Source organism: Myripristis murdjan, chromosome 7 (genome assembly GCF_902150065.1).
Source record: "Myripristis murdjan chromosome 7, fMyrMur1.1, whole genome shotgun sequence".
Taxonomy (NCBI): Eukaryota; Metazoa; Chordata; class Actinopteri; order Holocentriformes; family Holocentridae; genus Myripristis; species Myripristis murdjan.
This window is the reverse complement of record NC_043986.1, coordinates 9,409,477-9,437,405: the sequence shown is the minus strand read 5'-3', so window position 1 is coordinate 9,437,405 and position 27,929 is coordinate 9,409,477. Positions and strand designations below refer to the sequence as shown.

The window sequence follows — 27,929 nt, the reverse complement described above, 5'->3', positions numbered from 1 at the left end:
TTTCTTTTTCACTTTTCTTTTTTTATTTCTATTTTTTTATTTATTTTTTTTAAATACAGCTAGAGATGCCAGTACTCTTAGGGCGGGGCAGTGTGTGGAGGAGAGCTCAAACAGTGATATGAGACAGAGAGAAAGGATTACTCGAAGTCCACAGTAATACACTGACTCAACAAACCCACACACACATTATCTCTCTGAGCACACAAGGTTTTCAGCCATTCACTCGATCAAATAAAGGACACACCGTCTATAACTGAGTAGTGTTTCTTGGGGTTCCTGCAACCAAATCTGGAACTTTTTCCAGACTCTAATTTCATGCCCGGGGATGAAGATTTGGGTCCAATACAGTTGCTAGGTGACATGATTTTCAATTAAGCTCTATCATGCTAAAGCTAAACAGAATTGTTCACAACAACAAATAACACAGTATGTGAAATGGTAGTGGGTCTCCAAAAGAAAAAAAAAATATATATTGGAGCTGGACAATAGTTTTTCCAATACTATTCCAAAATTCTTGCCGACTTGAATATTGTCAAATTCAGTTTCTATGCTTTCCTAATCTGCCTAGAAACCACGATGTCTGCTGATATAACATGATTCACTGTGAGTTGCCTTTGAGTATGAATTGTGCTATACAAACAAATTTGCTTTGCCTTGTCTTCAGCAAGCTGTACAAATTCACTTTTTTCTCAGCTCACGCATCTATGAGCATCAAACCAAACCAAACCAAGGCACTCCGACAGGTTTCAGAGTTTGAGATCCCAATTAATCCACTGATTTACATGACACATGTAAAGACCATTAAGGAACAACTCGTGACATCAAGTAATTTTCTTGAACGCGAGCAGCAGCTGATGGTAAACTGACCAAAGAGCTGCAGGAACAAAGAATATTGCTCTGGTTCACTGAACGTCTGCTCTCAAAATCCTTTCCTTAGCTTGTCCAAAATAAAGGTTATTTCAAAATGGCGAAAAAAATAAAGCAAGGTTGTTTCCTTGCTACAAATCCCCAAGGAAAGTATTTTGAAAGGCAGCCACTGTAAAAAGGCCCGGGTCTCCTTTCATTAAATTCTGATAAATTTAACGAAACCACGGCCGAGGGGGCTCAGTAATAGCACTGTTGTCCGACACACTCAAACACACACAGGACACGTAAAATGACGAGCACACACTCACACTTTCGACAGAGAGCAACCATAGCATCATTCAAGTAGATGGGCTTTATCCTGGCTCACAGTAACACACTGATGAGAAGAGACAGTACAGCTGTTTATTTTTTGTGTTTTCATTGACACAACTCTAACACCAACCATTAATTAACGGATCTCTGACCACAAAGTCAAGCAACCATTATTTTGTGAACTAGATCTAAGAGAAGACCTAAGTGAAAAAGCATCCATGGAATTTCTCTTAATTTTTTTTTTTAGATTTTTTTTTTTTTTTTTTTTAGTTTTTATAAACATATTTTTCAGACTAAATCTCTCCTATGTTTTTTTCATAGTGGTTGCCATAACGACAGTTGACATGACAACGGTATAATATTAGTGCAGCCGAAAAAATAAAATAAAATAAAATAAAAAGATCTAGACAGTGGAGAGCAGTGGTGATGTTGGAGGAGAGATGGAGGGGGGTGGAGGGGGTGGATCAGGGGCCTCTGGCCGCCTCTGATTGGTGAACAGCGTGGACTGACGGCTCCCTCCACCAATCACTGCCTCTGAGACCTGGCGCCTCGTCGCCTCCTGCCGCGGACTGACCTCTCAGGCTTCAGCAGTGCTGTCTGGAACAAGAGAGAGAGAGGCTGGCACTGTTAGAGCCAAATCATACAAAAGCCTGCAGGTTTAATAAGCTTTGCCTTTTCTCCTTCCTCACTCTCCAGTGGCAGAGTGACCTCGCCACCTCAATCAGGACTGCAGAGTCACTTCTTGCTTTCTGGCATGATGAAGTAAAACCTCATCTCTTGAAAACACCCTTCTTATCTAACATTTTCTCCCTCCACTCCTCAGGGAAGTGGAACCTCAGGATCAAAAGCAGAACATTGCTTCTTGAGCCAGTAGAGAAGGACATTACAGCAGGACAGAAGCTTCTGCTGCTGATAAAGTGAATCTACTGATTTTTTTTTTTTTTAACATCTTTGGTGCTCAGCAGTCACTGCTGTGGGGTTACAATGCAGTTCCCAGATACGGTTTGTCCATCAAACAGTGCAGCCACTGGTATGCAGTCTTCTCTGTTGAATTTTCTGTGGATGAAGTGTGAGTTTCTTTTCTTGGTTGGTTGGGTCATGTTGGCTATCGCTTCTCATGCTAATTAATCAGGTCATCTGGTGTCACAAACAAACTGTTGGTGCAGCTGCCACATACATCAAACGAATCACTTCCTTTGTGCCAGAGGATTTTTCCAGGAAAGACCCACCCTAGACCAAGTGTCTACTGAAAACAATCCCATCCTGTGAAGCTGTTCTGAAGCCAGGGAGACCCAAGAGTCTGCAGGTTTTTATTCCTATGTAACACTGCTGACCGCAGCTGCTACAGCGGCCGATGCCCCTGATTAACACACCTCCAACCAGAGGAAGGGTACAAAAAAGTGAAATCATCCACTGCAGTGTGAGCTACAATGAACAACTGCAGATTTGGGTTTTTTTTATGGCACAGAGTTGTGCTGCTGCTGCTGTAAACACTGCTGCCTCACACACGCAGCATCACTCTGTTTAATGATGCAACTGAGAGGTAATCAACGACCAGTGATGCTGAGAAACTAACCAACATATCTGTGCGTCACTGAATCTTACCGTAGGCTTTGTCTCCTCTAGGGCTGTAGAATCCATGTCTCTGAAATCTTCTAGCACATTCTGTAGCCTGAGACAAATAACAGAACAAGCACATTACTATATAAATCATATTTATTAAAACACAATATGGCTTTACAGAGGCTTAGGATAGCTGTAATGAAACTGAGCCACTGATTTTTACTGTGAAGAGATCAACCAAGGTGACTTCACATGTACATCAGGATTTAGGCCAAGTATGAGAAATTAGCCATATCAGGCCAACTTACGTTTGTTTCCTTTTCCTTCCTCTTCTGGCTCCTCCCGTTGTTCCTGCTTGATCCTGAGGACATAAAATCAGAAATCACATTTCAAAGACAACACACTAAGAAAGCTTTTATTGTCTGCCTTTTTTTTTTTTTTTTGCATGGAAAAATGAACAAACCACAGACAATTCATCCCCGTCTCCTGCATTCACAATAACATATTACATGGTGTTATTTTCACTGATTCAATTATGAGAGGAAGCATTTTATAACACTTTTCTCTACCTTTGAGTACTGAAACAATAAATAAGCTGCTGTATTTTTTCTGTTGCACTGCCTTTACAGATCAGATGATGTGACAATGCACTGGAGACCGAGCCCCAAGAGAGAACGATAACTGATATTACCATTTCCACTGCTTCCACTGAGCCTACAGAATACAGGCTTACAATGTAGCCACTCTTGGTTTCTACAATGACGTAATTCATGTGAGATTTTTTTTCAGCTGAACAGTTGTACACTCAAAACCACTTCATTCTACAGTTAAGTTGATAATATCCGTGATTCCCTTCCTCCTGTCATGTCACATCATCACTCTCCACTGCTTTTGATTCATTTATTGTCGACTCTCAAGGCTTCTTCTGTGGACAGTAATGCTAGAAAAACTGTAAAACTGGGACTAAGTACCGAGACTTTTCTGAAAAGACAACACTGACCTTTATGTGTGTCATTACAACTAATTTCATATGAAATCTGTTCTTCAGGAAATGCTCTACAAATCATCTTTACAGCTTCAGCATGTTGGTGCCTCCAGCAAGCACCAAGACAAAAATGCTGCCAAAAGAAATCTGTTCTTCAGTACCCACAAATCATGTCACATGATGTGAGTAAATTGCATGCAAGACATGGTGTTGAAGCCATCTGGTCCTCATACCAACAAGTACCGGTTTAGGGCACAGACTGTATTTCATTCTTACATTTCAATTTGTCACTTACTGCAGCCAGAAAACACCCCTTTAACACACCAGAATTTAATTTTGGGAAAATGGGATGATTTTATGGCATCACAGCTGGTCAGATAAGATGCTATTCCCAATTGTAGCTCCAGAACATCTAAAACACTCACAAGACACTCACCCTTCCCTGTTCTGTGTGTAGTAGTGTCCCAGCTGTCTCTTCCTTAGGCCTTCCACTGCATCCATCCCTGGGACTGAGGTACCCTCCCGTCTGGGGCAGATCCCCCTGCCTCTCCACCCCTGCATCTACATAGGGGCACACAGCTGCAGCAGGCCCCACACAGTCCGTCTTAGCTTCCTCTAAGTATATGGGCGGCAGAGGGGGCTCTGGGTGCGTGTGTCCCTCTACCATAACTGGTTTCCTTTGTAAGGGTGACGTAGACCCGTCCTCTGTGGGTTTGGGGGTCCCCTGGGCTGGGGAGTGGGCTGCTGCTTCCAGGTTGAGTCGCGACAGGTCAGGGTTGCGGAGGGAGCAGGCCCGGCGTGGGCTGAGAGAGACCGGGGCACTTGCCTGGGGGAGAGTGGAAACAGGTGTGGACGGGGCGGGGTGCTCCCCTGGGAAAGAAACCGGGGGTAAGGCACAGAAGGGTGAGGTGGGGTCTGATGGCCCCAACTGGGCCCCGTCTTCCTGCTCTTTAGCGCTGACTTGGAGGAAGGAGGTATAAATTGTGTCCATGAAAGAGGTGTAGGGATCAATGACCCCCCCACTGCTAACAGACCCGCCCTCAGATCCTCGTTGTGGAGGTGGGGTGGGGTTCGGGGCAGGCGCAGGTGCAGGTGCAGGAGGAGGAGCAGGGCTGGGTACGACCTCTGGAGCAAGCTGACTGGCTGGAATGTCTTCCTGTGGGGCGGGGTTTTGTGTTTCTTGCAATGCCATTGGCTTGTCTCCTTCTGAGGGTGGGGCAATGTTCAGCTGGATGAGGAAAAGTTAGATTACACAGCAGATGTTAAACTATAGGGCTGCAACTCATGATTATTTTCATTGTCAATTAATCTATTTATTTATTTTTTCAAACTCAGGAGAGACATTTCTCTGTTCTCTGTTAAGAAGAGATTGACACTGTCAATTAACGAGAATAGCTGGTACACCTTTAAGGTCAGTTCACCTTAAATGAGGCTGGTGAGGTCAGGCTAATGCTAGGGGTCTTGGGGTGCTGACCTACTTGGAGAGCTAACCTAGAGGAGCTAACCTACATGCATGATGCAAAAAAATAGAAAAAAATATCATCGAATATAAACCGTTGATGCACTCAGCCAATTTGCAATAGCAGATATATTTATCCAATTTGGGACACCTACCTGTATGTTATTGAGTAGGTTGATGGCTCCATCAGGACCCTGGAGCAGGGGCATCCCCAAAGCGGACGCCTGAACCGGTGGTAGGAGGATTGAACCAGCTCCTAGCCCCATCATGTTATGGAGGCCTGGGATGCCAGAAAGATCTCCTACAACAAAACCATGAATGCAATGATATAGTGGCTTACTGCTATAATATGTCTGCACTGGTCATTAACAGGAGTGCTCTCTAATTTTGCAATCAGAATTAACATAGATATAAATAGGAAATAGTGCTCCTATGAGCCCTAAGGCTATTAAGCTAAAGTGTAAGTACTGAGACAGTGAGTTACAGTTTTTGCAGTGTCACTGCAGTGTCATGTGCAATTAACTACACATTGTGAGTCCACAGCAGTCTCATTTTACTAAACCTAATACTTCTGATTAAATATTAATGGCTAATAATAATTACTGACCCACAGAAAAGGATTTGTAGGGGACTTAGTAAGGGGGTGGGCACTCACCTAGTACAGTGGGGTTGAGCAAGGCAGGCAGCAATTGCTGGAGGATGGGGTTGTCCTTGCCTTGGAGAGGCAGGGGGATCAAGGTCTCAACACCAGGGTCAGTGGTCACCTGAAGAGGAGAGGAGAGATACAGAGTGATGCAGAGTATAAGAAAGTACACGAGAATGAGGAAGGGAAACAGAACAAGAATCAGAATTGGAGTATAAGTGAGACAGTCTGGCCAACAGGATGTGAACATTCCACATTTTTTGCATGCAAAATTATAACAGTGAAAAAAAAACTATCACAAAACATAATATATACAGATAGGCAGGTGTGGTATAAAAAGTGGGCCTCATTTAAAAATACTTTGGGATTTTTTTTTAACAGTTTAGGAAAGGGGTTTTGAGGAAACTAAGCAACCAAAGGAAGGGAAAACAATGGAGCAGTTTAGGAAATGAGTTAATAGGTTTTCCTAGGGAAGCTAGAAGGAACTCAGAGGAAAGAGCTATAGGAGATGGGGGAGCCTACCTGAGGCTGGGTATGTTGGGTTTGCTGTGCGGGAGCTAGCTGGGTGGGGGGAGGCGGGTGGAGCTCGGCAGAGCCCAGGGCAGCGGTTAGCAGGGCGGGGCTGAGGGGGAGAAAGGCTGTGGGTGGAGGAGGAAGAGGGGTAGGAAGGATCAGGGATTGCAGGGCTTGAAGAGAGCCCTCAGCTGGTGGAGGGGGGAGAAGGCCCTGGAGGACCTCCAAGAGCCCAGGGCCAGGGAGAGATGATGGATCCAGGAGGCCGGAGGTCTTATCCAACGGGAGGCCCTCTAGTGTGGTTGGGACTTCCAGGCTGACCTGGCTCAACTGACCCAGCCCTGATAGAGGCAAAACAGGAGCCTGCTGTTGCCCAAGCAGCAAAGAGGCCATGAGAAGAGCCTGGAGCCCAGGTTTTTCTGCTAGCCCCAGATCGCCTTCCTGTCCTGGTGTGTGGTTTGAGGTGGTGGGAGGTGGTAGCGGGTTCAGCAGGCCCAAAAGGTTCAGAGGCAGCTCCCCTTGACCACCAACCAATGATGGCAACAAGGGAAAAAGGGGATTGTTGTTCATTTGTTGTTTCTGTTGCTGGTCCTGGTTTTGCTGCTGTGCCTCTTGCTGCTGTATCAGTAACTGTTGCTGTTGTTCTGATTGCTGCTGCTCTGCAAGATTCTGTGGAGCTTGTGGTGTAGCATGGGCAGGGGAAATCTGTCCCTGTTGCCCACCCAGCCACAGCCCCCCTAAAGGCAGTGAAGCCAGGACTGTATGGTCAAGGAGAGAGGGTAGACCTCCGGTGGTTGACAACAGCTGGAGCAGCTGCTCTTGGTTCATAAAGGGGAACGCCTCTGCTAGAGGCAAAGGAGCTGATGAGTCCCCCACACTAGAAGGGGTAGTGGGACTGGGGTTGTCCCCCAGGCGAGATGAGCTGCTAGGCCCAGGGCTGTTGGCCCCTGGAGGTTTGGTCACCGTGGACACCTGTGGGTCCACACCCACAGGCTCATCTGGCCCTGCAGAAGGAGAGATACATGAGTAACAGCAAATTCAGCATTGTATAGGCTGACAAACCAGTCAGTAAACCAATTCTGTACATGACATTCACACTAACAAACAAAGACTCAATTAGGAGCAAAATCAAAGGAAGACTATTAAAACATTTGTCCTAAGTCTTCAAGACAGAAAATGGAGCTCATCATAACTGAGAGTCAAATGCTACCCTCACCTGTAGTGTGATTTCCTGGCGGAGACGTCACAGCACCGGCAGTACGGTACGATGAGCTGCCCTCCCCCTGGGGCACAGTGGAAGATGCTGCAAGCAGCGCCAGAACATGGTTGCTAAGATCGAGAGGCTTAGGGGAGGTGGATATCACCATAGCAACACCACTTTGAGAATGACTCAGGTCCACTGTTGTTGACATGCTACTGCTGCCAATCTCTGTTGCCGCGGTGACCTGGGGAGAGGCTTCCTGCAAGGGTGCCTGGGAAATGGAGTCTATTGTAGGAATGAGATTTTCAGGCGGTTGGTGCTTGTCTGAGGGAGTTGGAGAAGTGTGCTGGGGGGGGTTAGTGCTGTTGTGTGAAGGTAAATGAGAGCTGGGTGGCACTACAGAAGAAGGGGAAAGTCTCTGTCCTGATTTAGCATATTGAGGCTGTGATGGAGACTGCACTGATCTGGACTGAGAAGAGGAAGGAGGAGGAGAGAGGGGTTGTGGCGTTGAGGGTAGAGGAGTAGTGTTATTGGTTCGGCATGGAGACTGAGGCTGGAGGGACCTGACGCTGGAGTGAGGGGCAGGGGAAGAGGGCGACAGTCTGGGGCTATGTTTATTCGTGCCTCCACCGCCTCCTCCTCCAATAGATACAGATCCCAGCTGAACTGATGCAGAGCTGGATGCAGCGGCTGTGGCCTGGGCGTTCTGCACACTGAGCAGGTGTAACAAAGCAGACAGGGGCTGTGTTGGAGGATCCAAGCCAAGAGGAGGCCCTGTGGCCGACGTCAGGCCTGTAGTGAAATCCAGGGCCTCACTTTGTCTGGGGGGCCCAGCAAGGGGTGCTGGCTGCCGGTTAGCAGAGAGCCTGGGCATCTGCCCGGGAAGGAGATGCTGGTGGTTCTCTAAGATGGCAGCGTTATGTTTCTGTGCAGCTGAGGTAGAGGAGGAGTGTGAGGGAGAGGGGAAGGAGGAGGAAGAGGACGAGAGGTTGATGACGGCAGCGGAAACGGCATCTCCAGGTGGGGTTTTCCTTGGCCCATTAGCAAGTTGCTGGGTGTCTCTCAGCATGCTGAGCACTGTGGGAGATCGGCGTTGCCTCTTCCTGTGAGAGGCGCTGCGGTCCGCTGTGGGCGGGAGGTGGTGCGAGGAGGTGGCCAGGGACTGGGCCAGAGGGTGGGATGGAGGGAAGAGGAGGGAGGAGGCCGCTGTGAGGGAAGGATGGGGAGGAGGCGGCCTGGTAGTAGCAATGGAGGAAGGAGGGAGGTTGTTATGTAAAGTGCTGTTTGTTACCTTCGATGACTGCTGCTGCTGTGTCTCTTTCAAGACCTCCAGAGGAGTGGCCAAGCTCACTGGGTTGCTGGGCAAAACTGGACCTTGGCTCTGGGTCATCTGGCTGGCCAGCTGGGCCTTGGCAGCTGCAGAGAGGAGGCTACTAGCTGGGAAGGAAGCCGGGTGCGTCTGCCTGCCCTGGTGGCCGTGGTGGTGGTTCAGAAATGGCCCCAGAGGTAAACCGGAGGGCCCTGCAGTGTTGAGGCCAAATCCTTGTGGTCCTGTGTTGGGCGCTGCACCCACAGGAGTCTTTGACGGCTTCAAGTTGGCAACTTTATCAAGAGCTAGGGAGAGAACATGAGGGTTGCTGCTGCTTTGGTTGGTCAGTAAGGAGGGGTTGGTGGGAACAAGGAGGTGGTGGTTGTTAGTGCTGCTGTTGCCTGAGTTCTTAAACTGCTCCAAGATGTCCTCCAGCTTGTATTTGGGGAAGTGGAGGCTGGGGTTTGGGGAGCCACCAGCAAGAGGGGAGTGTGGAGAGGAAGAGGTGGATTTCCTCCTCTGGGGCAAGTTACTTCCCATCAGCCCTCCTCCTCCCTCTGCTGCCAAGCCTCCTCCCTGCTCCGACAAGGAGGAGGAAGAGGCCGAGGGGTGGCGGGACCTCTGGTGAGGAGACACACAGTTCATGTTACTGACAGAAGGAGAGAGGGAGGGAGATGGTGAGAGGGGAGACCCGCCTACAATAACACCATGAGGATGGTGAGCATGAGTCTGCGCTCCTCTTCCTCCTCCTCCTCCCCCTCCACCGCCAAGGGTCATGGGAGAGGATGGGGGAGGCGGGGAGAGGGGCCCCAATCGAGGAGAACCAGGAGTCTCTGGGGTTTTGGGTGTTGACCTTTGACCCTGACTGACGTTCTGAGGTGTGGGGGTGCGGGGTGACCTCTGGGCAGTGCTGTAAGCTGGGAATGGGGAGCTGGAGGAGACGTTGGAGGAGGAGGTGGGGATGGGAGCGGGATGGTGAAGCCTTCTCAGAGCATCTAGGGGATGGTGCGAGTTCGTGCCTGTGTGGAGGAGGGGGGAGGAACCATTGTAAGGGTACATGAGCTGGGGGGATGATCTGGGGCTGGCACAGGGGACCGGGTGCAGGTTGTTGTGGGGTCGCAGGGGGACTAGATGGGGTTTGGGTTGGTAAGTGCCACGGTCCTCGTCGTCCCGCTCCATGAGTATCCTCTTTGGATCGCGGCTGTCCATGACCCCACTGTTCACCTCTGAAAGTTCACAGGAAAAAACATTTAGCATTTAATAAGCTGTGGAAAAGGATTTGATACATTGTGGTTAACAACACAAAAAATCCCTTAATGCAGAGCTACAAAAGAGACAGACTTGCCACAGCAGTATTAAAATTATGGACTTGCTGGCTGGTCACTCCAGGCATGCATACTAGCACCTCACCGTTCCACTTGAGCACACAGAAAGCACTAGTGTGTCTGTGTTTTTTCAGTTTCAGTTATTATGTTCAACTGGGTGAATTCAAAATGAATTGACCTCAAGTAAAATACATTGATACTCAACGCATTGATGCAATAGATTAATTATTACACCCTTAATGTACGCTGTCCTGTACATGTTTTACCGAATGTGCATATTAGCAACACCACAGCTTTAGGATTAATTAGGCATTTACTCCAGGTGTGCTTTTTCAGAAACCGAGATCTGCTTTTTGTATTAGGAGGGAGTGTGGGTTGTGAAAAAAAAACCAAGAAAACAAGAATATGAGTCAAAAAGCAAATGAAAATCAAATGAATGGGAGTTGTGTCTTCTGTATATCAAAATATAGACGGGAGAGATGTCAAAATTAAAATTTCCATTATCTGTCTCTATGAATTGATGAAGTCATTATTTTTCTTGTATCCCAACAATTAATATGACATCTTTGTCTTGTTCTCTGTCAAAATTTTGTGCTGTTTTCAGAAAAAAAAAAGCAGCCACAGAAATCCATTTGTCTTAAATCACAAAAGGTTTCACTCTTTTCTCATTGCTGCCAGGGTGTCATGCAGATGACATAACATTATTTTTAAATGCAAGAGAATTGCAGATGGTGAAAACCTGCAACTTACTGTAAAGATTCACAGTAACATTATATTTTTCCTATAATACAACTTTTGCTTCCTTTTACCAAGTAGATAGCTAGATAGGCAGTAGCTCAATAATAAATAACAGGTTTTTAGAAACTGATTTCTGCAGGCACAGAGGAGTGAAGGGCTTCATCTCTTACTGACTGACCTGCTGTGACAAGACACCAGCAGTACGTCCACACATACCTGGATGAAGGGTGGTGAAGGGCAGCTGTGAGGCCTGCATACTGCGACACAGAGCAGCCATTGCCACCACTTTCCTGCGGTGGTTGCAGAGTTTGGTCATGTCCTGCTCTGCTTTGCCGAGTGGCTGGCTGTGCTGCTCCACCTTCACACCAATAGTGAAGTTGAAAACCTGCCGGAGACCAGATAAGAGAGGCATAGTCAGAATTTAAAGAGAACAATTTGCATAATCTTTTAAGCACATTCAAGACAGCTAAGGACATCAACAGGGTTGTTCTACACTTGGTTACTCATGTGTCCATAAACATGCACAGACATTTAACGTTTTTTTTTTTTTTTCTTTAGGACTGCTTCACCTTATGGATGACGAGTGGACACTCCAGACCGCATTTGCAGGTGCCATCAGTCAACAGATAGGTTTTGACCTCGTCCAGAGAGGATAGGGCAGTGCCACTGGGACTAAAGGAAGCAGACAGGGACCAAAGTAAAGAGTGAGCCCAAGGTTAATACAAAGACTTATTTGAGTTGCAAGATACATAAGAGTTTCATGAGTTTTTTTTAAACCAGTGTTCAATAAGATGATTCTTCAAAATACTGGAATTTTTTCTTGCAATGAGATTAATTTGGAAAACTGATTAATGATCATGTTATGACACTTATTACTGAAATTCCAGCTTCTCCCAGATCTCAGATGCAACATGGTTTATGGCACCAGCTGAGAGCAGAGAAGAATACCAGCAACGGCAACAGCGATTTGTTGTTGAAGTTAAAAATTTAGATTTTTGCCATCCACCAGAATTGCAAACAACTCAATAATTTTAACATGAATACCACGAATTGTAGGATAGATGTAGGAAAACTTACCAAGATGTCACCAGAAAGGCTTAAGATAGGGCTGGGTAATATGGGTAATAATAATATATTTTTCAACTTTTCACGATTCAAAATTTAATCTAGATTTTTCTTGGTTTTCACTTACCATTACCACTAACTGTCAGGAATCTTTGTGGGCATGACCATGTGACTGGTGATTCATGCATGCATTTTTTTTGTATGCATGTTCTGTGTAGATGAGTGAATTACAGTTTGTTTGATAGGGTGGTCAGCGGCTGTCATAACCTTATGACCTTATAATAAAATCTCAACTTCATGATTCGTCTGGTTTTTGCATCAATTTAAAATCTAATTTCTAATTAATCGCATTATTGCCAAGACCTTGTCTGCTATTCTATGAACTACCAGTATTCTTATAAGCAATCATGGACTCAGACACCTAAAAAATATTTTATCAAACACATTTTGCTGAATTTTTGTAATTTTGTGGAACAGCATTGTCATAGCAACATGATACCATACTTGTTTTGTTTTGCCACCCTACTCATTTGCCCATTATTTTCCAATACCATCCCAAAAATACCATTTTGCCGTCTGCCATCTAGCTTATCCAACATGAATGCTGCACAATTCATGTGCAGTGAGATAATTGCACAAACTGGTTAATCTTCACAATGCAGGTAAAGCCTTGCACTGGGCTACTTGTGACATCCTGTGACAATAACATCCTCTCCCACTTTCTCCTTAAGGTCATCTACAAGGCCAGACCTAAAAGCTGAGGGATGTTATGTTCTGACTTTTCAACACACCTGAGAGCAGCAGCGACGTCGCTAAAATTCTCAGGTCAACTAACACGTACAGATTGTATGCAGCCTCAAACACATTTGTGCTGATGGCATAAAAACCCTTTAAAACATTATCAATATATTAAAATAATCTTGGCTTTGAGTCCCTGGTCCCTGGCATATAGCATGATATACACATATAGAATTATTGCTTATATAACAGTGTGCTGTATAATAAAATTCCATAGAGCTGTATGTGAGGAGCCTGATAAGGATTTAGCAGCAGTCCATGGACACAAATAGAAAAGGGTCATCACACCAGTGATGACAATATGTAAAGATTTACAGTTGAAGTTACATTTTCACTAGAAATATATGATTTTTACAATATGACGTGTCCCCACACTGAAACCTTTCCTTTCACCTTCCTTTTTAAGGTATAGGCCTAAAGGCTTGAGGTCTCAAATTTGAATCTTAAAAAAGGACCATACCAGTGATTTGGCATTTTTAGTGTAATAACTACACAATGTACATAATTCACGTTTCTGCTCATCTTTTTCTCCAATATAATTTTCCTACCTTTGACCAAGCCATTGGTAAACGATATGGAAATGAACTTTAAAAGACTTCAAACTTTCTTCAAACCACTATTCCAACACCATAATAACTTTGTTGACATTAATTTTCCTACAAGCAGCAGCGCTATTGTGTTGTGATGACTTTACTTGGGAGGAGTGATATGGTAACTCTTGTTAGCGTTTGCGTTATACAGCGAATGATCAGTTCCACGGTTCATGAATGGTGATGTCTTTGTTAGTTGCAGAAGCAGAACATTATAAGGCGACCAAAATTTCAAATATGAACCATGAAAGTTGAGGAATTGTGATTATACGCTGAGAAATCTTTAATACTCCCACATGATCTGCAAAATGGATTATTGAAATGTAAAATGTGGCTAAAGTAAATGGTGCAAAAACTCAAAATCACTGGTATAGTGCACACTGCAGGTAAAAGACACCTTGACTAACCTTTTTGGATTGAATTTTGAAAATTCTGTTTGGAATTTAATAAGGTGTGTGTTTTGTAGGAACTGTGCAATGCAACAGTCACCTAAGTCATGCAATTCTGCAGCTACCTATGATTTTTCACAACAATAAATACAGCACATCATGTCAACAGTGACATTAAATGTGTGTTATCAGGACTAATTTTTTTTACATACTTCTGCAGAATTTTCTGTTGACTCCTAAACTTTTAAAGACCCATGAACGATCAATTCCAAGTATGCTTTTTCAAAGTTGCGAGCAAACTGTGTGTTCCCTATTTTAGTAGTTTTCTTTAATATTTCCTTGGAAAATGCATTGGTGGCACCATGAGTACTTCAATGATTGTTCATAATCTTATAAAAACAAACAAACAAACAAAAGAAGGGCTTCATTCCCTGCTCACTGAAAAAAATCATACTTTCTCCGCCACTCAAACCACATAAACCAAGGCCATCGTTCCAGGAAATATGTGCATTTGCGAGGGAATATTTTAAAGCAAGTCACCCGTTCTGCCCTGCACTGACCATACAAGGCAAAGGCAAATCTTACAAGAACCACAACAAAAAAAGAAAAAAGGGGGGAAAAAACACTAGTTTGAGAAAATTTCTACAAGTAAACCACAGAATCCACAATTATCTTTCCTGGTAATATCCACAAAATATGTTGACCAAAGCAGCACTTTGAACTCAATTCACCAGTGTTAACTCTGTAAACAGTGTTAGCCAGCAAACACAAACACAAACACACACACACACACACACACACACACACCACTTTTTCTTCTCCATGTGAAGGAGCATACCTGACATAGACCACCTGTCCGTCCTGCACCCTCCTCTGCCAGCCGATGGGGACATGTATTGCCGTGGTGTGGACCCCATCCTTGTCCCCACTGACAGTCTCACTGCCTCCCATCATTTTGTAGCTGCTGCCTTCCAGCACCTTGGGAAAGAGCAAGAGGCGGCAAAGCGTAAAGAGACGCATGCTAAAATCCACTCAAATCAAGATAAAGTTATTTAATTTCAGGATGCTACAAAATCCCTTTGGGGAAAAATGTTACTTGATGTTCAAGGCTCAACATCAGAAAAAGACAGACTTGACATTGTTTAAATTAATATTTTATAACTTAAGGGATCGAGATAAATAACATCTAACAGTATTAACAACAGTGACTTTAATTTCCATGCCAGCAATCATTTCAGAGGGCATCACACTGCATTTTTCAAATTTAGCATTTAACAACATAATAAGCAAATTATTTGCAAAGAGCTTTATGAACATCATAAAAGTGGTTTTACAAAAAAACAAGTTGATAAAACTGAAAAATTTGCAAAACACAAAAAGAGCTGGTACATTCAAAGACTTCTTTGTGAATGTACAGTACGTATGTGTGCGTGCGTGCAACTGTAGCTTGTTCAGTCTGTTGTGCAGCACTGTAAGGGGATAAATAAATAAAAAGATGCATCCATAAATGGATGAATGAATGTCTCAGTAGTCAGACTTGAGGACATCAGTGCTCTAACTGAAGTAACACATGTGTGGACTACTTTTATCTGATTACATAACATCAAACACCAACATCACACGCACTGCTGTCAACGGCAAGAACAAAAACTTAGGCTTAGTGCCACGCTGAAATTAGCTGAGGTGTAGCAGAATGGTGAGGATGCATAGACTCATGGGTGCTAAATAACTATCTTGAATTAATCAAATACTTCTGTCTAAGGGTTTAGTGATTTCTTTCCGACGGACTTCTGCACGCCCGCAACACAAACATGCACAGCACTGGACTTCCCACATAGCTGTGGTCCTGAGAGTCGAGTCTCTAGTCTCAGGCATGTGTTCTTATACTAATAGCTGGGATCTAAAAAGGGATGGAGGCCTGTTGCTAGTGGGTGTGGCCATGGAAAAAAGAATGAGACTCAAATGGAAATATACAAAATACCAGGCTTACCCTGCTCTCAAGCTAAAATAATGGGGGGAAAAAAAAAAAAACAAGCGGGAACAAATTCCTACATACCTTGTCATCTTTGGGAAGCCAGGATCTGTTTTGGCTAGGGTGTCCACTGTCCAACGTACATGCTGCTGGGTTGGAAGCACAGGGACTGCCAGAAACACCTGACTCGATGCTGACACCTGGTCTGTCCCCCAACTATGAATGAGGCTTATCCCCCAAGTCAGAAGCCCACTCCTGCAAGTTTGCTCATATCAGAGTAAGGGGGCTGAGATGGGAAGCTGTGGAGAGAGATGGGAGATGGATTATACAAGCTGACAAGGGCAGCTGGGGAAAATAACTCTACTAATTAACCATTTCCTGCAAAGAATCCGGTCAGAGCTTGCCTGAAATGAGCACATTACCTCCACGGCTCTCACATAAGGACTACAAGTTGAGAGCAAGCTGTGGCTACTTTGAAGTGGGAGGGTGTGTTTAGATAGGCCTGTGCTTCATTGCATTAGTGTTTAGTTGCAACACAAGCAAAGAGCCCATTTTTACCCCACAAGTAAAGCTAGCTCACAGGCTAGCAAAGGCACAGCGATAATAACTCAGAGTTGAGCTTTGGAAGAAAAAAAAAATCAACCATCCCTGCAAAGTGGCCAGCTCGACAAGGAATAAATGATGTACGCTTTGACTTATTTATTACAAGCCAGGCTAACAGCTAAGCTAACCGCTAAGCTAAGCTAAACTGGCTACTTTGTGCAATGTTGTCGTGACAGCTGTCAGGCGCACAAAACACTCTTATGCAAAACTCTTAGGACACCAAATAAACGAGCCGTGCGTTGTAATGCTTCGCGGAGAAACCCTGTAATAACTGGATGTCGGACTTGCACCGACGCTAACTCACATTAGCAGCCGTTCTCTGCGTCAGGCTCTGTGTTTGCGAAGTTTTTGGGGAGTCTTGGGCTTTTCTGGGTCGCGGGAGAATCAAGAGTTAGCTGCCTGGGCTAACGTTAGCTCGCCGACTAGCTCGAGAATGTTTTGAATACGGTTGTTACCTGTCTATTACCGTCAAAATAAACCACGGCGTTGCTCATATCGGCTATTCGCGAAATCAGTCAACTACCCGTGTGTGTGCGACGTCTGCCCGTCCGGTTTAAAAAACAAAAACAAAGGGGCAATAACGCTTCATTTTACTGCGCCTCTGATCTCTCGGGGCTAGCGTTAGCATGCTAGCTAGCTAACGTATCAGGCTGAGCAGCTAGCATTGGCTGAAATTTACTTGATTGTGGAGTGTCCCGACAAGACTCAAGGATGTCCCGCTCCCGGTGCACCAAATAATCCAACCGCGGCTTCGGCCTCTACTCTGTTAAAACCCGTCGTGCATTCGGATGTATTCCCCAACTATCATGACGATCCATTAATCCCAAATTCACAGTTGCTCACTGTTTTTTTTTTTTTTTTTCTTGCAGATTCCGTGCAAAAATAATGGAGTTTTCTGTCGGGCATGCGCACTGAGCAGGGGGGAGAGAGAGAGAGAGTATTGTACCCGACATGCAACGGGACCTTTGTAGTGTGTGTGTGTGTGTGTGTGTGTGTGTGCGCTCCAGACATCAGTGTGTCGAGCTCCTTGATAGAGGACATGCTCATGAAAGAATAATAGTCATAATAATAACAGACCCTGGGACAGATGTCTTTCTTTAGCACAGCATAATGGATTCCTGTTTTTACCAAGTGGCACCTGTCAGCAGTGCATGTTTGTCTGGATAAGAAGTAGACACAAGTGCTTTTTTTTTTTTTTTTTTTTGGGAAGATGTGCAAATAAAATGCATAAAATACAACCACAGATTGTATACTAAAATATATGTGTATATGTAACATCCCATACTGCTCTCCTCGTGCTATAGAAAGTAATTGTTATTTAATGTGAATGGAAAAAAGAATTTATAAAGAGTTTGTTTCCTTACCCAGCTGCCTTTTATTCAAAGGCACTTAAGTGAAGTAATGAATGTGATCTTACACAACAAAAACAACACTCATTAACTATACTGTATAGGTAGACTTTTCTTTACATGTGCTCAATTCCTTTTTATAATTTATATTTTATTTAAGTTATAATTTTTAACACTGTACAGACACAAAAAGGAAGAATACAAAACAAGCAAATATATGCATATATATACAAACACAAATACATATCCATATATATATATATACATACACATATTATACATACATATACATGTGCTCAATTTCTTATTTCTGTATTTTTTGTTTGTAATATTTTGTAGGATTAATCCACATATTTATATATAATGCGCATACCTTTTTACAACTAGGATTAATGGACAAATTTTATGAATGCACATATTTATACATAATGCATATACTTAGTGTTTTGCTTTTTAAAAATTTCTAAGGAACATATTTTTTGTATTCCTTATTTCTTTTTCTGTGTCTTATAAATTAGGAATTTGAGCAGCTGCAACTGACCCAATTTCCCCTCAAGAATCAATAAAGTATTTCTGATTGTGATATACTGAACTCCAGCTATGCCGTAGAGGCCTAAACAGTAGAAATGTGTTAGTTCATGGCCTAGCATGTGAGTGCACAGTGAATAATAGCAGAGTGCAGACAGAGACATACAGGTGCCCTCGCTCACCCTGCAAACCCAGTGCACACACTTATTTTAAAACAGCATTGACATGTAGGGGCATCTTCAGATAAAAATGTCCCGAAGGCAGGTGACACTGATGTTTGTGCATGTGTTAGCCTTGGTTTCTAAGTCTTCCGAGCATTAAGGGGCAAGGACGGGGAGCAGCGCAAATGCTCATGTCCGTGTGCATGTGTTTTGTGGTGTGTGTGTATGTGTGTGTGACAAGGGGGAAGAGGTGTGTTTGTGCGTAATAAAGACAGAGGAGAAGAGAAGTATCTGATTTCCCCCTCGTCACTGGTGCCCGGTTTGAGGTCCCCAGCTGTCTCAAACCGTCACTTTGACGCCTGAGTGCTCTGCCACACACATACACACACACACATAGATACACACATACATACACAATCACAGACAAATACACATACATACACGCACAAGCCTGAGACGCCATTTGGAAATTACTAAGCAGGAATTTAAAGGGAATAAAGAAAAAGGATCCAAACTCAGAGACTTTTAAAGTGGACGCCCGGAGGCCTGAGGTAAGGAGGAGAGGTTGATTGGCTGGTGTTCGGTAGACTCTCATCCACCGGCTTTGAAGCGCTGCAGCCTTCACCAACAGGTGAAGGACTCATTTGCAGAGGGATTCACCAACACACAGGATTTGAAGTTTCTCCACTGAACTGTGTGAACTTTGACAGCAGGTACGTTTCACTGTAAGTGTGTGGTTATCGTCATTTTGCTGCAGAATATGTGTGCATGTCAGGAAGAGTCAATAAGAGTCAGTCATCTTATTGATTTTCTGTATCTCAGTGGTTCACTTGCATTATACCTCAGGCTGCTACATTAATACACACTGTATGAGGGTAGTTTTTAATGACAAAGTTGGATTTTTATGTTAACATTGTTGTCATATTTTCCAGAATTTCTCCGCTCTTACTGGCAGAGGCACCCAAATTTAGCTGTGATGAGATTGAATTTCATGTCCCCAGAATAGTTTGGTCAAGTGGACAAGTGCACTTGTGCGTGCGTGTGTGTGTGTGTGTGTGATATGTGAGTGTCTCTTGCCTTAAACCACCTTTTGGTTTTGGTGATCTAGTTTTCACAGCGGAGATCAAGATGCATTAGAGTCATTCTGCAATGAAACAATAAGCTCCATTGATAAGAGTTACTGTATAACCACTGAAGGGTGTTAAAATACTGAGCCTAAATTTATTTCATATATTTTCAAATGGCTGGAAAATAACGACCAACAACCATGCACGACCGATATAAATGCTGAGCACCATAAAATGTGCAATTAAGTTCACGTCTTTGATCATTTTAGAAGATTTGGCAGTTTGTCAAACACAGAATAAAGCAGCTGACATGGGTAAAGACATATCTTAAAAAAACAAACACACACACAATAAAACATTTGAAGAAACATCTATGAATTGTTTGAAATTTACTGCAGTTGGTGAAAAGTAACTTGAGTTTCGTGCTGTCAAGCCACTGGGTTTTGCTGAACCAGTGAAGTTGCAGCCACAGCTAAATTCCCAGTACCGTGGTGCTTCATTAAAGCATGAAACACAATTTTACTTAATCTGCATCCTGAGGTTATGAGTCCTCATGAGACAGCATAACTGTGGCAAATCCCATCACAAAGTAGCAGGGCACTATTCATGTTTTTTCTAGTTTGCATGAGATTAATTACTCCAGAAAACACTGGATATGATAATGAATGTGATTTTCCTTGTCTAGGTGGGGCAGCACTAAGATTGTCCACACCACACCATGGACCAGTGAGTATCGTCCCTGAAATCAATACAGTTGCCACTTTAGTACAGCCGGAGAGTTGCTGGCTCTGGCCTGATTTCCACTTCCGTACCTTCGTCATTAGCGCCCACTCAGATTCTAGGCAGCTAAATTTTGCACCAGCCCAGCCTGAGAAGCACTAACTATGAGCTGTCTAACTAACGCAGCTCATCCTTCATTTTCTATATTAAAAAATAATTTCACTGCTCTGAAGACAAAATGCATTAGACATGCAGCACGACCGACCATCAAACATCATATTTTCTGCTGCAAAGTTATGAAATCATGTCATGTATGGAGGCATGACTGAATCTTTCTCCTGTGTGTGTGTGTGTGTATGTCTCAGGGAGGATGACAAAAACTCAGTGGATATCCATGACAACCCTCCAGCACCTGACAACGTAGTGAGGGAGGATGGAGACACTGTGAGTGACAGCGACATGTCAATGTTTCACCATTAGCAACACAATGTCCTTCCCTCGTGGTTTAAAATAGCCTCCAACCGGTACTGTTGGAAAGCAGGACAACGTCAATTAAAATCATATGAGTTCTGACTTCGGAGTTTCCTTCTTTCATCCCGTTGGGACAGAGCGATGCCGCTGGCTGGTGTGGGCGGCAAGCTCACTGCGGCTTTAATGAGAGATGTGATTCTGCGCTGGTTGTGCTCGCTCTCTAACATGGAGCAGATGAAGCTGCACAGATTTTATGAACTCTGCGTGTGTCTTTATTCTTACTGATAATGACTCTGTTCCACTCATATCATCTTTATTGCACACAAGGACAAATTCTCCCTGTATCGAATGTCATAAGAACAAGCATAGACACATATACTGGATTCAAAAAGTACATAAAACATAGCACAATAAATTAGGAGCCATTATCATCCCTGCATAGAACAGCATTAATAATACATTTCTGATTATTCAATGAGGCTAATTAGTTTCACATTTAAAATAAACCCATTAATGTGAAAAGGTAATTGAATTAACAACACAGAACCCCATCAGTCAGTCCACGTTAACCAGAGATAAGCACTTTAATGGAAGAGTAACAGAGATGGAGTAGCAATTACAACTGTTTTTTCAGGCAGTGGCAAATTTTAAAGAGTGAAACCTCCTCACAATGCAGATTTATTCTATAATGCTGCATAACAGCTTGAAATAATGTATCAAAGAATATGTCTTATATAAAGGCTGCAGGAATATTTCAAGGCAATGTAGGGAAATATTTCAAAATGACTCAACTAAAACTTTACTCTTATAGCACCTTTTGTGCAAGATAGTAACACAAGGTGGTAATACAAAACAGATAAATAAATTTGAAAAAAGTAAAGAAAAAGTAGTGCATAGTAGTTCAATGTATTAGTTCCTTTCCCCTCTGCAGGCAGTGTTGGCCCTAGATGGCCATCTTAATGTGACTGAGATGTGTGGCTTGTGTCTGCAGGTGTATTTCATCTATGAGGAGGAGGTGGAGGTCGAGGAAAAGGAGCCAGAGCCTCCTTCAGAGCCTGTTCTCCGGGTCAACGACAAACCCCACAAGTTCAAGGACCACTACTGCAAGAAGCCCAAGTTCTGCGACGTCTGCGCTCGCATGATCGTCCGTACGTACCGACTCGTGCCACAAAAGGCAGACTGTGCAGTTTCAGCTGGCAGGTCGCCCCACCTAGTAATAATGTGGCAAAGAATGAAGAATGGCACTCATTTCTCAAATTTATATAATTTAGAAATACCTCAGGGGTTTAGGACAACTCTTCAACAACCCCATCATAACCCAAAATATAAGAACATTTCTTCCCTTTAATTAATGGACATCAAAACTCTGGGTCCAAGACAAGCATTTGAAAGTGTTTCATTTTTTCTATGAGTTATAAGTCTTGGCATGAATCTGAGGGGTTTTCATCCCTCCTCAGCCTCACCCTTAACACGAGTAAGAAAAAAAAAGTGGCATGCCCTCCCTTTTCAAGCTGCATAGTCTTCCGTTAAATATGGGAAATGAAAGCACACCACATCACACCTGTGTTTCCTCTGTCACTGGATGTTCTGGGTTGATCAGCATGCACATGAGACGAGCTGGTATACCATCACTTTTACCTTCAACAAAGAGTTTCAGATTAATTAATCCTCAGATTATGGTGTTTCAAAGGCCATGATTGCCGAGAAAACATCTCTGAGGGAAACATTGCATCAAGCAGGTGAAAGACCATAAGCTATTCACAAAAAAATAAAAAGGAAGACAAGCTCTGGCCATGATGATACAGAATGTGTAAATGTAATATTTCCACAGTGATGTGTCAGTAAATAGTTAAGGTAATTGTAGAATCCAAAACATACATACTGACCAGTTTATATGTTGAATAAATACAACCTGGTAATCTGTGTTGCTCAGGACACTTTCACATCATGTCAGTTCTCGTTACACCGAGTGATTCAAGGTTACTTTCAATAGCTGAACCAGCTTTCTTTATGATCTTTGAGGGATTGTTGTCATCTTTTTCACTGGCTTCTCCTGCAGGATGGCCTAACTGAGACACACCTGCAAGAACACCATATTAACCTACAAAAGCAACATAAAAAAAATCTTGATTTCTTAGCAAAATAGTGCCTTAATTGCATTTTTGCATCCATCTATAAGTTCTTCCCCCAATTCAGCCTAGATTTTAAAGAAAAAGGTGGTAAAAATATATATATATATATTCAGGATGTTGTTTTGTTTGCAGTAAATGCACTTCTGACTGCTCCTCCTCCTCCTTTCAGTCAACAACAAGTTTGCTCTGAGGTGCAAAAACTGCAAGACCAACATCCACCACTCGTGCCAGTCCTACGTCGAGTTCCAGAAGTGTTTTGGCAAAATTGTGAGACATGCTCCTTACAGTTCTTTGCTGATGAAATGTCCCAAATATATTATATACATTCTCTCATCACTTCAACTTTTGTGAGACTAATATTCTTCATTAAAAATGAGCTGAAATTGTAAAATCACCATTGTCTGTGTTCTCCACAGCCCCCAGGCTTCAGACGGGCCTACAGTTCCCCCCTGTACAGCAGCGACCAACCAGATCCAAGTGAGAGCGCTCTTACTAATAAAGCAACATTTCTAATCTACATTACAGAGGTTTCTTAACCGCAATTTGGTATCTAAGAAGAAAGAAGTACTTTAAGAAGATGTAAGATGTATTTTGACTCTGTCATTTCAGGACTTAAATTTTGGATGTCTAATTTTGGCTCCCACACTGCAATTTAAATGATCAGTTTCTGTAGCCTGGGGATGTGTTTGTCTGAAACTGCTTGAAACTCTTTTTTGCCAGGAATTATTAGCTCTTATGAGGAGGTAAAACTCAATTCAGCTTCCCTTGATTTGACATAAAGAAGCAGTTTTATTGCTGTAAGACACTCATACATCAGTTATGAAATACTATATTCAGTTTAAGTATTAACTGTCATCTATTAATTCCAAACAAGTAAGAAACGTAAAATGCATCACTCCCTGTATAGCATAGAATTTAACCTGAAACACACATATGTTTGTTAAACTGTGAAATTTGATCCGATTCACCTGATTGCTCTGTCATGGACCAGACAACCCAAACCGGAACGACCCAGTCTTCGACACCCTGCGGGTCGGAGTCATCATGGCCAACAAGGAGCGCAAAAAGAACGACAATGACAAGAAGAATGTGAGTGCTGGAACAGACTTTTGATCAGGCCATAAAATCAAAAATACCCACAGAAAACAACAACTTCTTTGCATCTTCACACTTCAGATGATGATGATGATGGAAGAGGAAGAGGAGGAGAACCAACAGCCCAAGGAGAATGAGGAGGGAGGAGAAGGTATGCCACAGCCTTCATCCACTTTGAACTGCAGTTTGAATATCGCACATAATGTGACTGTGGATGAATGATTCAAACCATTTTCATGACATGGTTCATGTTTTTGCGTCCACACAGGGAAACCTGAGGATAAGAAGGAGAAAGGAGGAGACAAAGCAGATGATAAGGTGGGAAAAGTCAAACTTTCTCAGACTGAGAGAGGCTGTAATACTGTATATGCCCGTGTTTTTGTTTTTGAAACCTGGATCAAAAACTATTTATTTTTTAAATTTGTTGGCATTTTTAGTTTGAAGCGCTATGCACTGTCAATCAACAACAAAAGGAGCAAAACTCTGTTATTTTTATGAAAAATATATTTGGCAAATACTGAAAACTAATACTGTCATGCTTTACAAACTGCAACACTGTATGTGCATGTGCTATAGTGCACGTTCAAGGCATGACTTTTTCTTGTGTCCAATTGTGCAATTAACTTCTCTAGACATTGTCAGCATTTTTATTATGAAATTCTTTTAAGTCTTAAATAAAGTTTTGAAAGCAAGGGAATGTAAAACTGTTGCACCATCTCTCTCATGGTACACTCACATACAGTCTAATCGTAGTTTGTATGCTGTCAAATGGGGTTACAGCATCAAACTGTCCTGTGGGAGTAAAGCCTACATTGTTCTTTTTATTAGAGCTACATCCCAAAACAGTGACTTCTTATTTTATTTGTATGTCAACAGACTAAAGGTGCATTCTCCCAGTCCCACTACTACCTGGCTCTCTACCGCTTCAAGGCCATCGAGAAGGACGACCTCGACTTCCAGTTGGTTCAAGAGACAGATTCCACTCCCTGCATGCAAACGCCTTCATACATTTATTTATTTATTCATTAAACTGCCACATAGTGAATGCAACTTTGCTCAAGCATATCAAACTATAAAACAAAAAGCTGGTGGCAGATATTAAATGTTTTGTCTGTGTGTGTGTGTGTGTGTGTGTGTGTGTGTCAGTCCCGGCGATCGCATCACAGTCCTTGACGACTCCAATGAAGAGTGGTGGAGGGTGAGTTTAAATGCAGCAGTTTTTTTTTTTTTTTTTTTTTTTAATTCTTTTATAGCAGAGACTGATTCTATTGTATTTGAGTCGATTCAGTTCTTCAGTGTTTTTTTCTGAGTTTAGGTGAGAATTAATAAAGCCTGTTCACTCTCTCTCTCTCTGTGTGTGTGTGTGTGTGTGTGTGTGTGTGTCTTCAGGGAAAGATGGGTGAGAAGACAGGCTACTTCCCCACCAACTACCTCATAAAAGTGCGCGCATCTGAACGGGTTTTCAAGGTGACTCGCTCCTTCGTCGGGAACAGAGAGATGGGACAAATCACGCTGAAGAAAGATCAGGTAGCTGCAGTGTCTGCGCGCGCGCGTGTGTGTGTGTGTGTGTAGCTGAAGAACACGTCACAGTGCTCTGATTGATATCTGATTGTGAGCGATTGGCACAAAGTTTTTCACGTTCGTACGAAGATCCTTGTCACTCCATGATAAGAAATGAAATGATACAAAATTTTGGAGTTTAATTATAACAGATACACAGTTGGGTATCTTCCAAAAAAGCTTTTTTGTTTAAGTGGTCACCTGAAGGGTATGTCCTTGAAAACCATTTTAACTATCAAATATTAAGTGTGAGTAGTGACACTAAAATGAAAATGGAATGTAATAAATTACACTCAAAGCCTTCAACATCCGAGCAGCATTCAGAAACACACATACATTAAGTTTTTTAATTGAAATGGTATTTTTTACAGTCTAGTGTAAATAAAAAAAAAACTATGAATTACACAAATTGTAAAGTATGATCACATTATATTGTATTGGCTTGGAAATATTTTCCTAGCTCCAAAGCGAGGTCAGAGGTCAGATATAGATGGGTATAGGGGTTCAGTGCCCACCCTGCTGCCAAAAGTTTAGTCCTGATTTTATCGGTATAGTTGTGACAGAATAAGTGTTAACACTGTTTTTGTGTGACAAGCCAGTAGCAGCAGATAAAACCCGAGCAGCAGCGTGTCCGTCTGGGCCTTGCAACAGGATGATGTTAATGCCGAGGCGCTGAGTCGTGCCTTTGTTTCAGATCGTCGTGAAGAAAGGAGATGAGAAGGGAGGCTACTTAAAGGTCAGCACCGGACGCAAGCTGGGCTTCTTCCCTGCCGACCTGCTGCAGGAGATCACCGTGCAGTAGAAACCACCGAGTGTGTGTCACCCTGAGAAGCACAAGCACACACACACACACACACACACACACACACACACACACACTGCAGGCGTCAATCACTCCTCCTGTTGAAACTTTCAAACAAGTGGCCTGTCAGACATAATCTCGAATTTCGCTGATCACCACCACAGATGTGTTTTCTCCCACTCTGAACCTTTAAAATGTGAGAAATGAGGATTTAACAATCTGATGGGTGACAAAAACTGAGTGCCACTGATTGTGTCTGAATGTAGAAATTTGCTTTGCTGTTTATAATAGTGTAGAAACCCAAAAGCTGTTTTTATACTGCCCGCATTGCTTTACTGACTATAGTGAACATTGCACAGAGGCTTCAAAACATTACAGTTTTAATGTGAGCAAAGATTTGAATAAACTAAGTAGAAAGTGCAAAAACAACTTTCTAGACTGAGCCTGTAAATATTTTCCTATCATGTGACCATCTGAAGAAAAAAACTGCATGCAAACAGCAGGGCCAAGGCTGTAGTGGCTGTCAAGATAAAACCGTTTAAAATGTTTGCACATTTTGTACGCTGCTGACTGCCAGCTGAACGCGTAGAACCTAAATGTTTCATTAACTAAACCTGAAGTGCACTTCTTTCTTGTCCAATAAAACCCATTCTACTCAAGCAATTTCAAATCTCCAGCTATTTATTCATTTCTTTATTACAACCATTGAACGTGTGAATAAGGCAAACTTCAAGAAAAGGACTCTTCCTGCAAAACTGAACTATTTACTCAAGCTAACAGTTGCATTGATAAAATTCCATATTTAATGTTCTGCTAGAGCTGTAAGGATTAATGGATAAGATTTATTTTTTCTTGAGAGGTCGTTCCCTCCCCCTTACAATGTCATTTTTTTTTACATTCTTTCATTTCTGAACCTATGCCTCCCTTTTCATCTTTTCAAATATGTCATCTACAAGAAAATGAATTTACCAAGCACAAAGAACAAGGCCAAACTTTAGAGCTACCCATCTACAGGCAATGTATTTAAGGCAATATATTTAACCCTCCTATTATATTTGGGGTCAATTTGACCCCAGTCAATGTTTAACATCTCAAAATAAATGATTAACATCATTTTTTTTTTTTTTTTTTTGCTTCATATTTAATGAGTTTTCCTAATGTAATGGGTACTACTGGGTAAACATGAAATTCACATGATGATATGTTTTCAATGTCCTGATGTCCTGTTATACAGGACATCGGTTATAAATAATAAAAAAAAATCTGTACTTAGAAATAATATAAAGCCATTAAAAGACCAAAAATTTATATTTCTTTCCAATTTCAGATCAATCAGTGAGATTTTATGGTGATTTGCATATTTTTCCATAGTCGCATAATAGGAATACTGGATGTATAAGTGGGGGTGGGGGGTGGGGGGTATGTTTCATTTAAAGAAGTATTTAGGTCGTCAACAAAGAAACATGAAGTACCTGACACATAAACTTTGGTAACAGTTTTAGTTCTAATAATTTTGTGGAGGTTCAAACTGCTGGGGTCAAATTGACCCCAGACATAAAAGATGTTAGTAAATTTGAACATAACAGGAGGGTTAATACTGAAATATTATCAAAACGGGGACTGTCCAAAAAAAGTAAAACAACAGGTACAGGGCAACTTTGACTGAAGGTGATGATGGTGGATAAAATATTGAGCCAAATATTGACTGACTA

The 27,929-nt window shown here is 42.7% G+C and overlaps 2 protein-coding genes across 5 annotated transcripts; one reads left to right on the top strand and one right to left on the bottom strand.

Annotated features, from left to right (window-relative positions):
* Positions 1 to 39: 39 nt before the first annotated feature.
* mbd6 (methyl-CpG binding domain protein 6) lies at positions 40 to 17,247 on the bottom strand. 4 transcript variants are annotated; one of them, XM_030055330.1, is made up of 13 exons: positions 17,012 to 17,247; positions 15,814 to 16,028; positions 14,596 to 14,735; positions 11,485 to 11,587; positions 11,132 to 11,300; positions 7,559 to 10,078; positions 6,352 to 7,346; positions 5,842 to 5,950; positions 5,342 to 5,487; positions 4,164 to 4,955; positions 3,051 to 3,103; positions 2,785 to 2,851; positions 40 to 1,776 (listed from the first exon to the last, which is right to left on the bottom strand). In XM_030055330.1, exons 3-13 carry the CDS (start codon positions 14,709 to 14,711, stop codon positions 1,705 to 1,707), a joined length of 5,142 nt encoding a protein of 1,713 aa, XP_029911190.1. In that variant the 5' UTR covers positions 14,712 to 14,735; positions 15,814 to 16,028; positions 17,012 to 17,247; the 3' UTR covers positions 40 to 1,704. The 4 variants fall into 4 exon arrangements, with proteins under 4 accessions (XP_029911190.1, XP_029911191.1, XP_029911192.1 ...); XM_030055331.1 differs by lacking the exon at positions 17,012 to 17,247 and adding an exon at positions 16,788 to 16,973; XM_030055332.1 differs by lacking the exon at positions 17,012 to 17,247 and adding an exon at positions 16,637 to 16,695.
* A 1,713-nt stretch (positions 17,248 to 18,960) lies between these two features.
* Positions 18,961 to 26,334, top strand: LOC115362249 (SH3 and cysteine-rich domain-containing protein 3-like). Its single transcript, XM_030056104.1, has 13 exons — positions 18,961 to 19,083; positions 20,123 to 20,163; positions 20,523 to 20,601; positions 21,620 to 21,776; positions 22,930 to 23,027; positions 23,177 to 23,237; positions 23,752 to 23,849; positions 23,937 to 24,006; positions 24,124 to 24,173; positions 24,732 to 24,814; positions 25,002 to 25,053; positions 25,245 to 25,382; positions 26,110 to 26,334. Exons 2-13 carry the CDS (start codon positions 20,156 to 20,158, stop codon positions 26,215 to 26,217), a joined length of 1,002 nt encoding a protein of 333 aa, XP_029911964.1. The 5' UTR covers positions 18,961 to 19,083; positions 20,123 to 20,155; the 3' UTR covers positions 26,218 to 26,334.
* The last annotated feature ends 1,595 nt before the right edge of the window (positions 26,335 to 27,929 follow it).

Bases quoted from the DNA above. Each gene is read 5' to 3' on its own strand.
- mbd6 (XM_030055330.1), bottom strand. From the start codon at position 14,711: ATGATGGGAGGCAGTGAGACTGTCAGTGGGGACAAGGATGGGGTCCAC. The intron at 11,301-11,484 runs GTGAAGCAGTCC...GGTCTCCGGCAG, and splicing joins GTCCACTCGTCATCCATAAG to GTTTTCAACTTCACTATTGG. The intron at 2,852-3,050 runs GTAAGTTGGCCT...TATTTGTCTCAG, and splicing joins GGAAGGAAAAGGAAACAAAC to GCTACAGAATGTGCTAGAAG.
- LOC115362249 (XM_030056104.1), top strand. The intron at 21,777-22,929 runs GTACGTACCGAC...TCCTCCTTTCAG, and splicing joins CTGCGCTCGCATGATCGTCC to TCAACAACAAGTTTGCTCTG. The intron at 24,007-24,123 runs GTATGCCACAGC...GCGTCCACACAG, and splicing joins GAATGAGGAGGGAGGAGAAG to GGAAACCTGAGGATAAGAAG.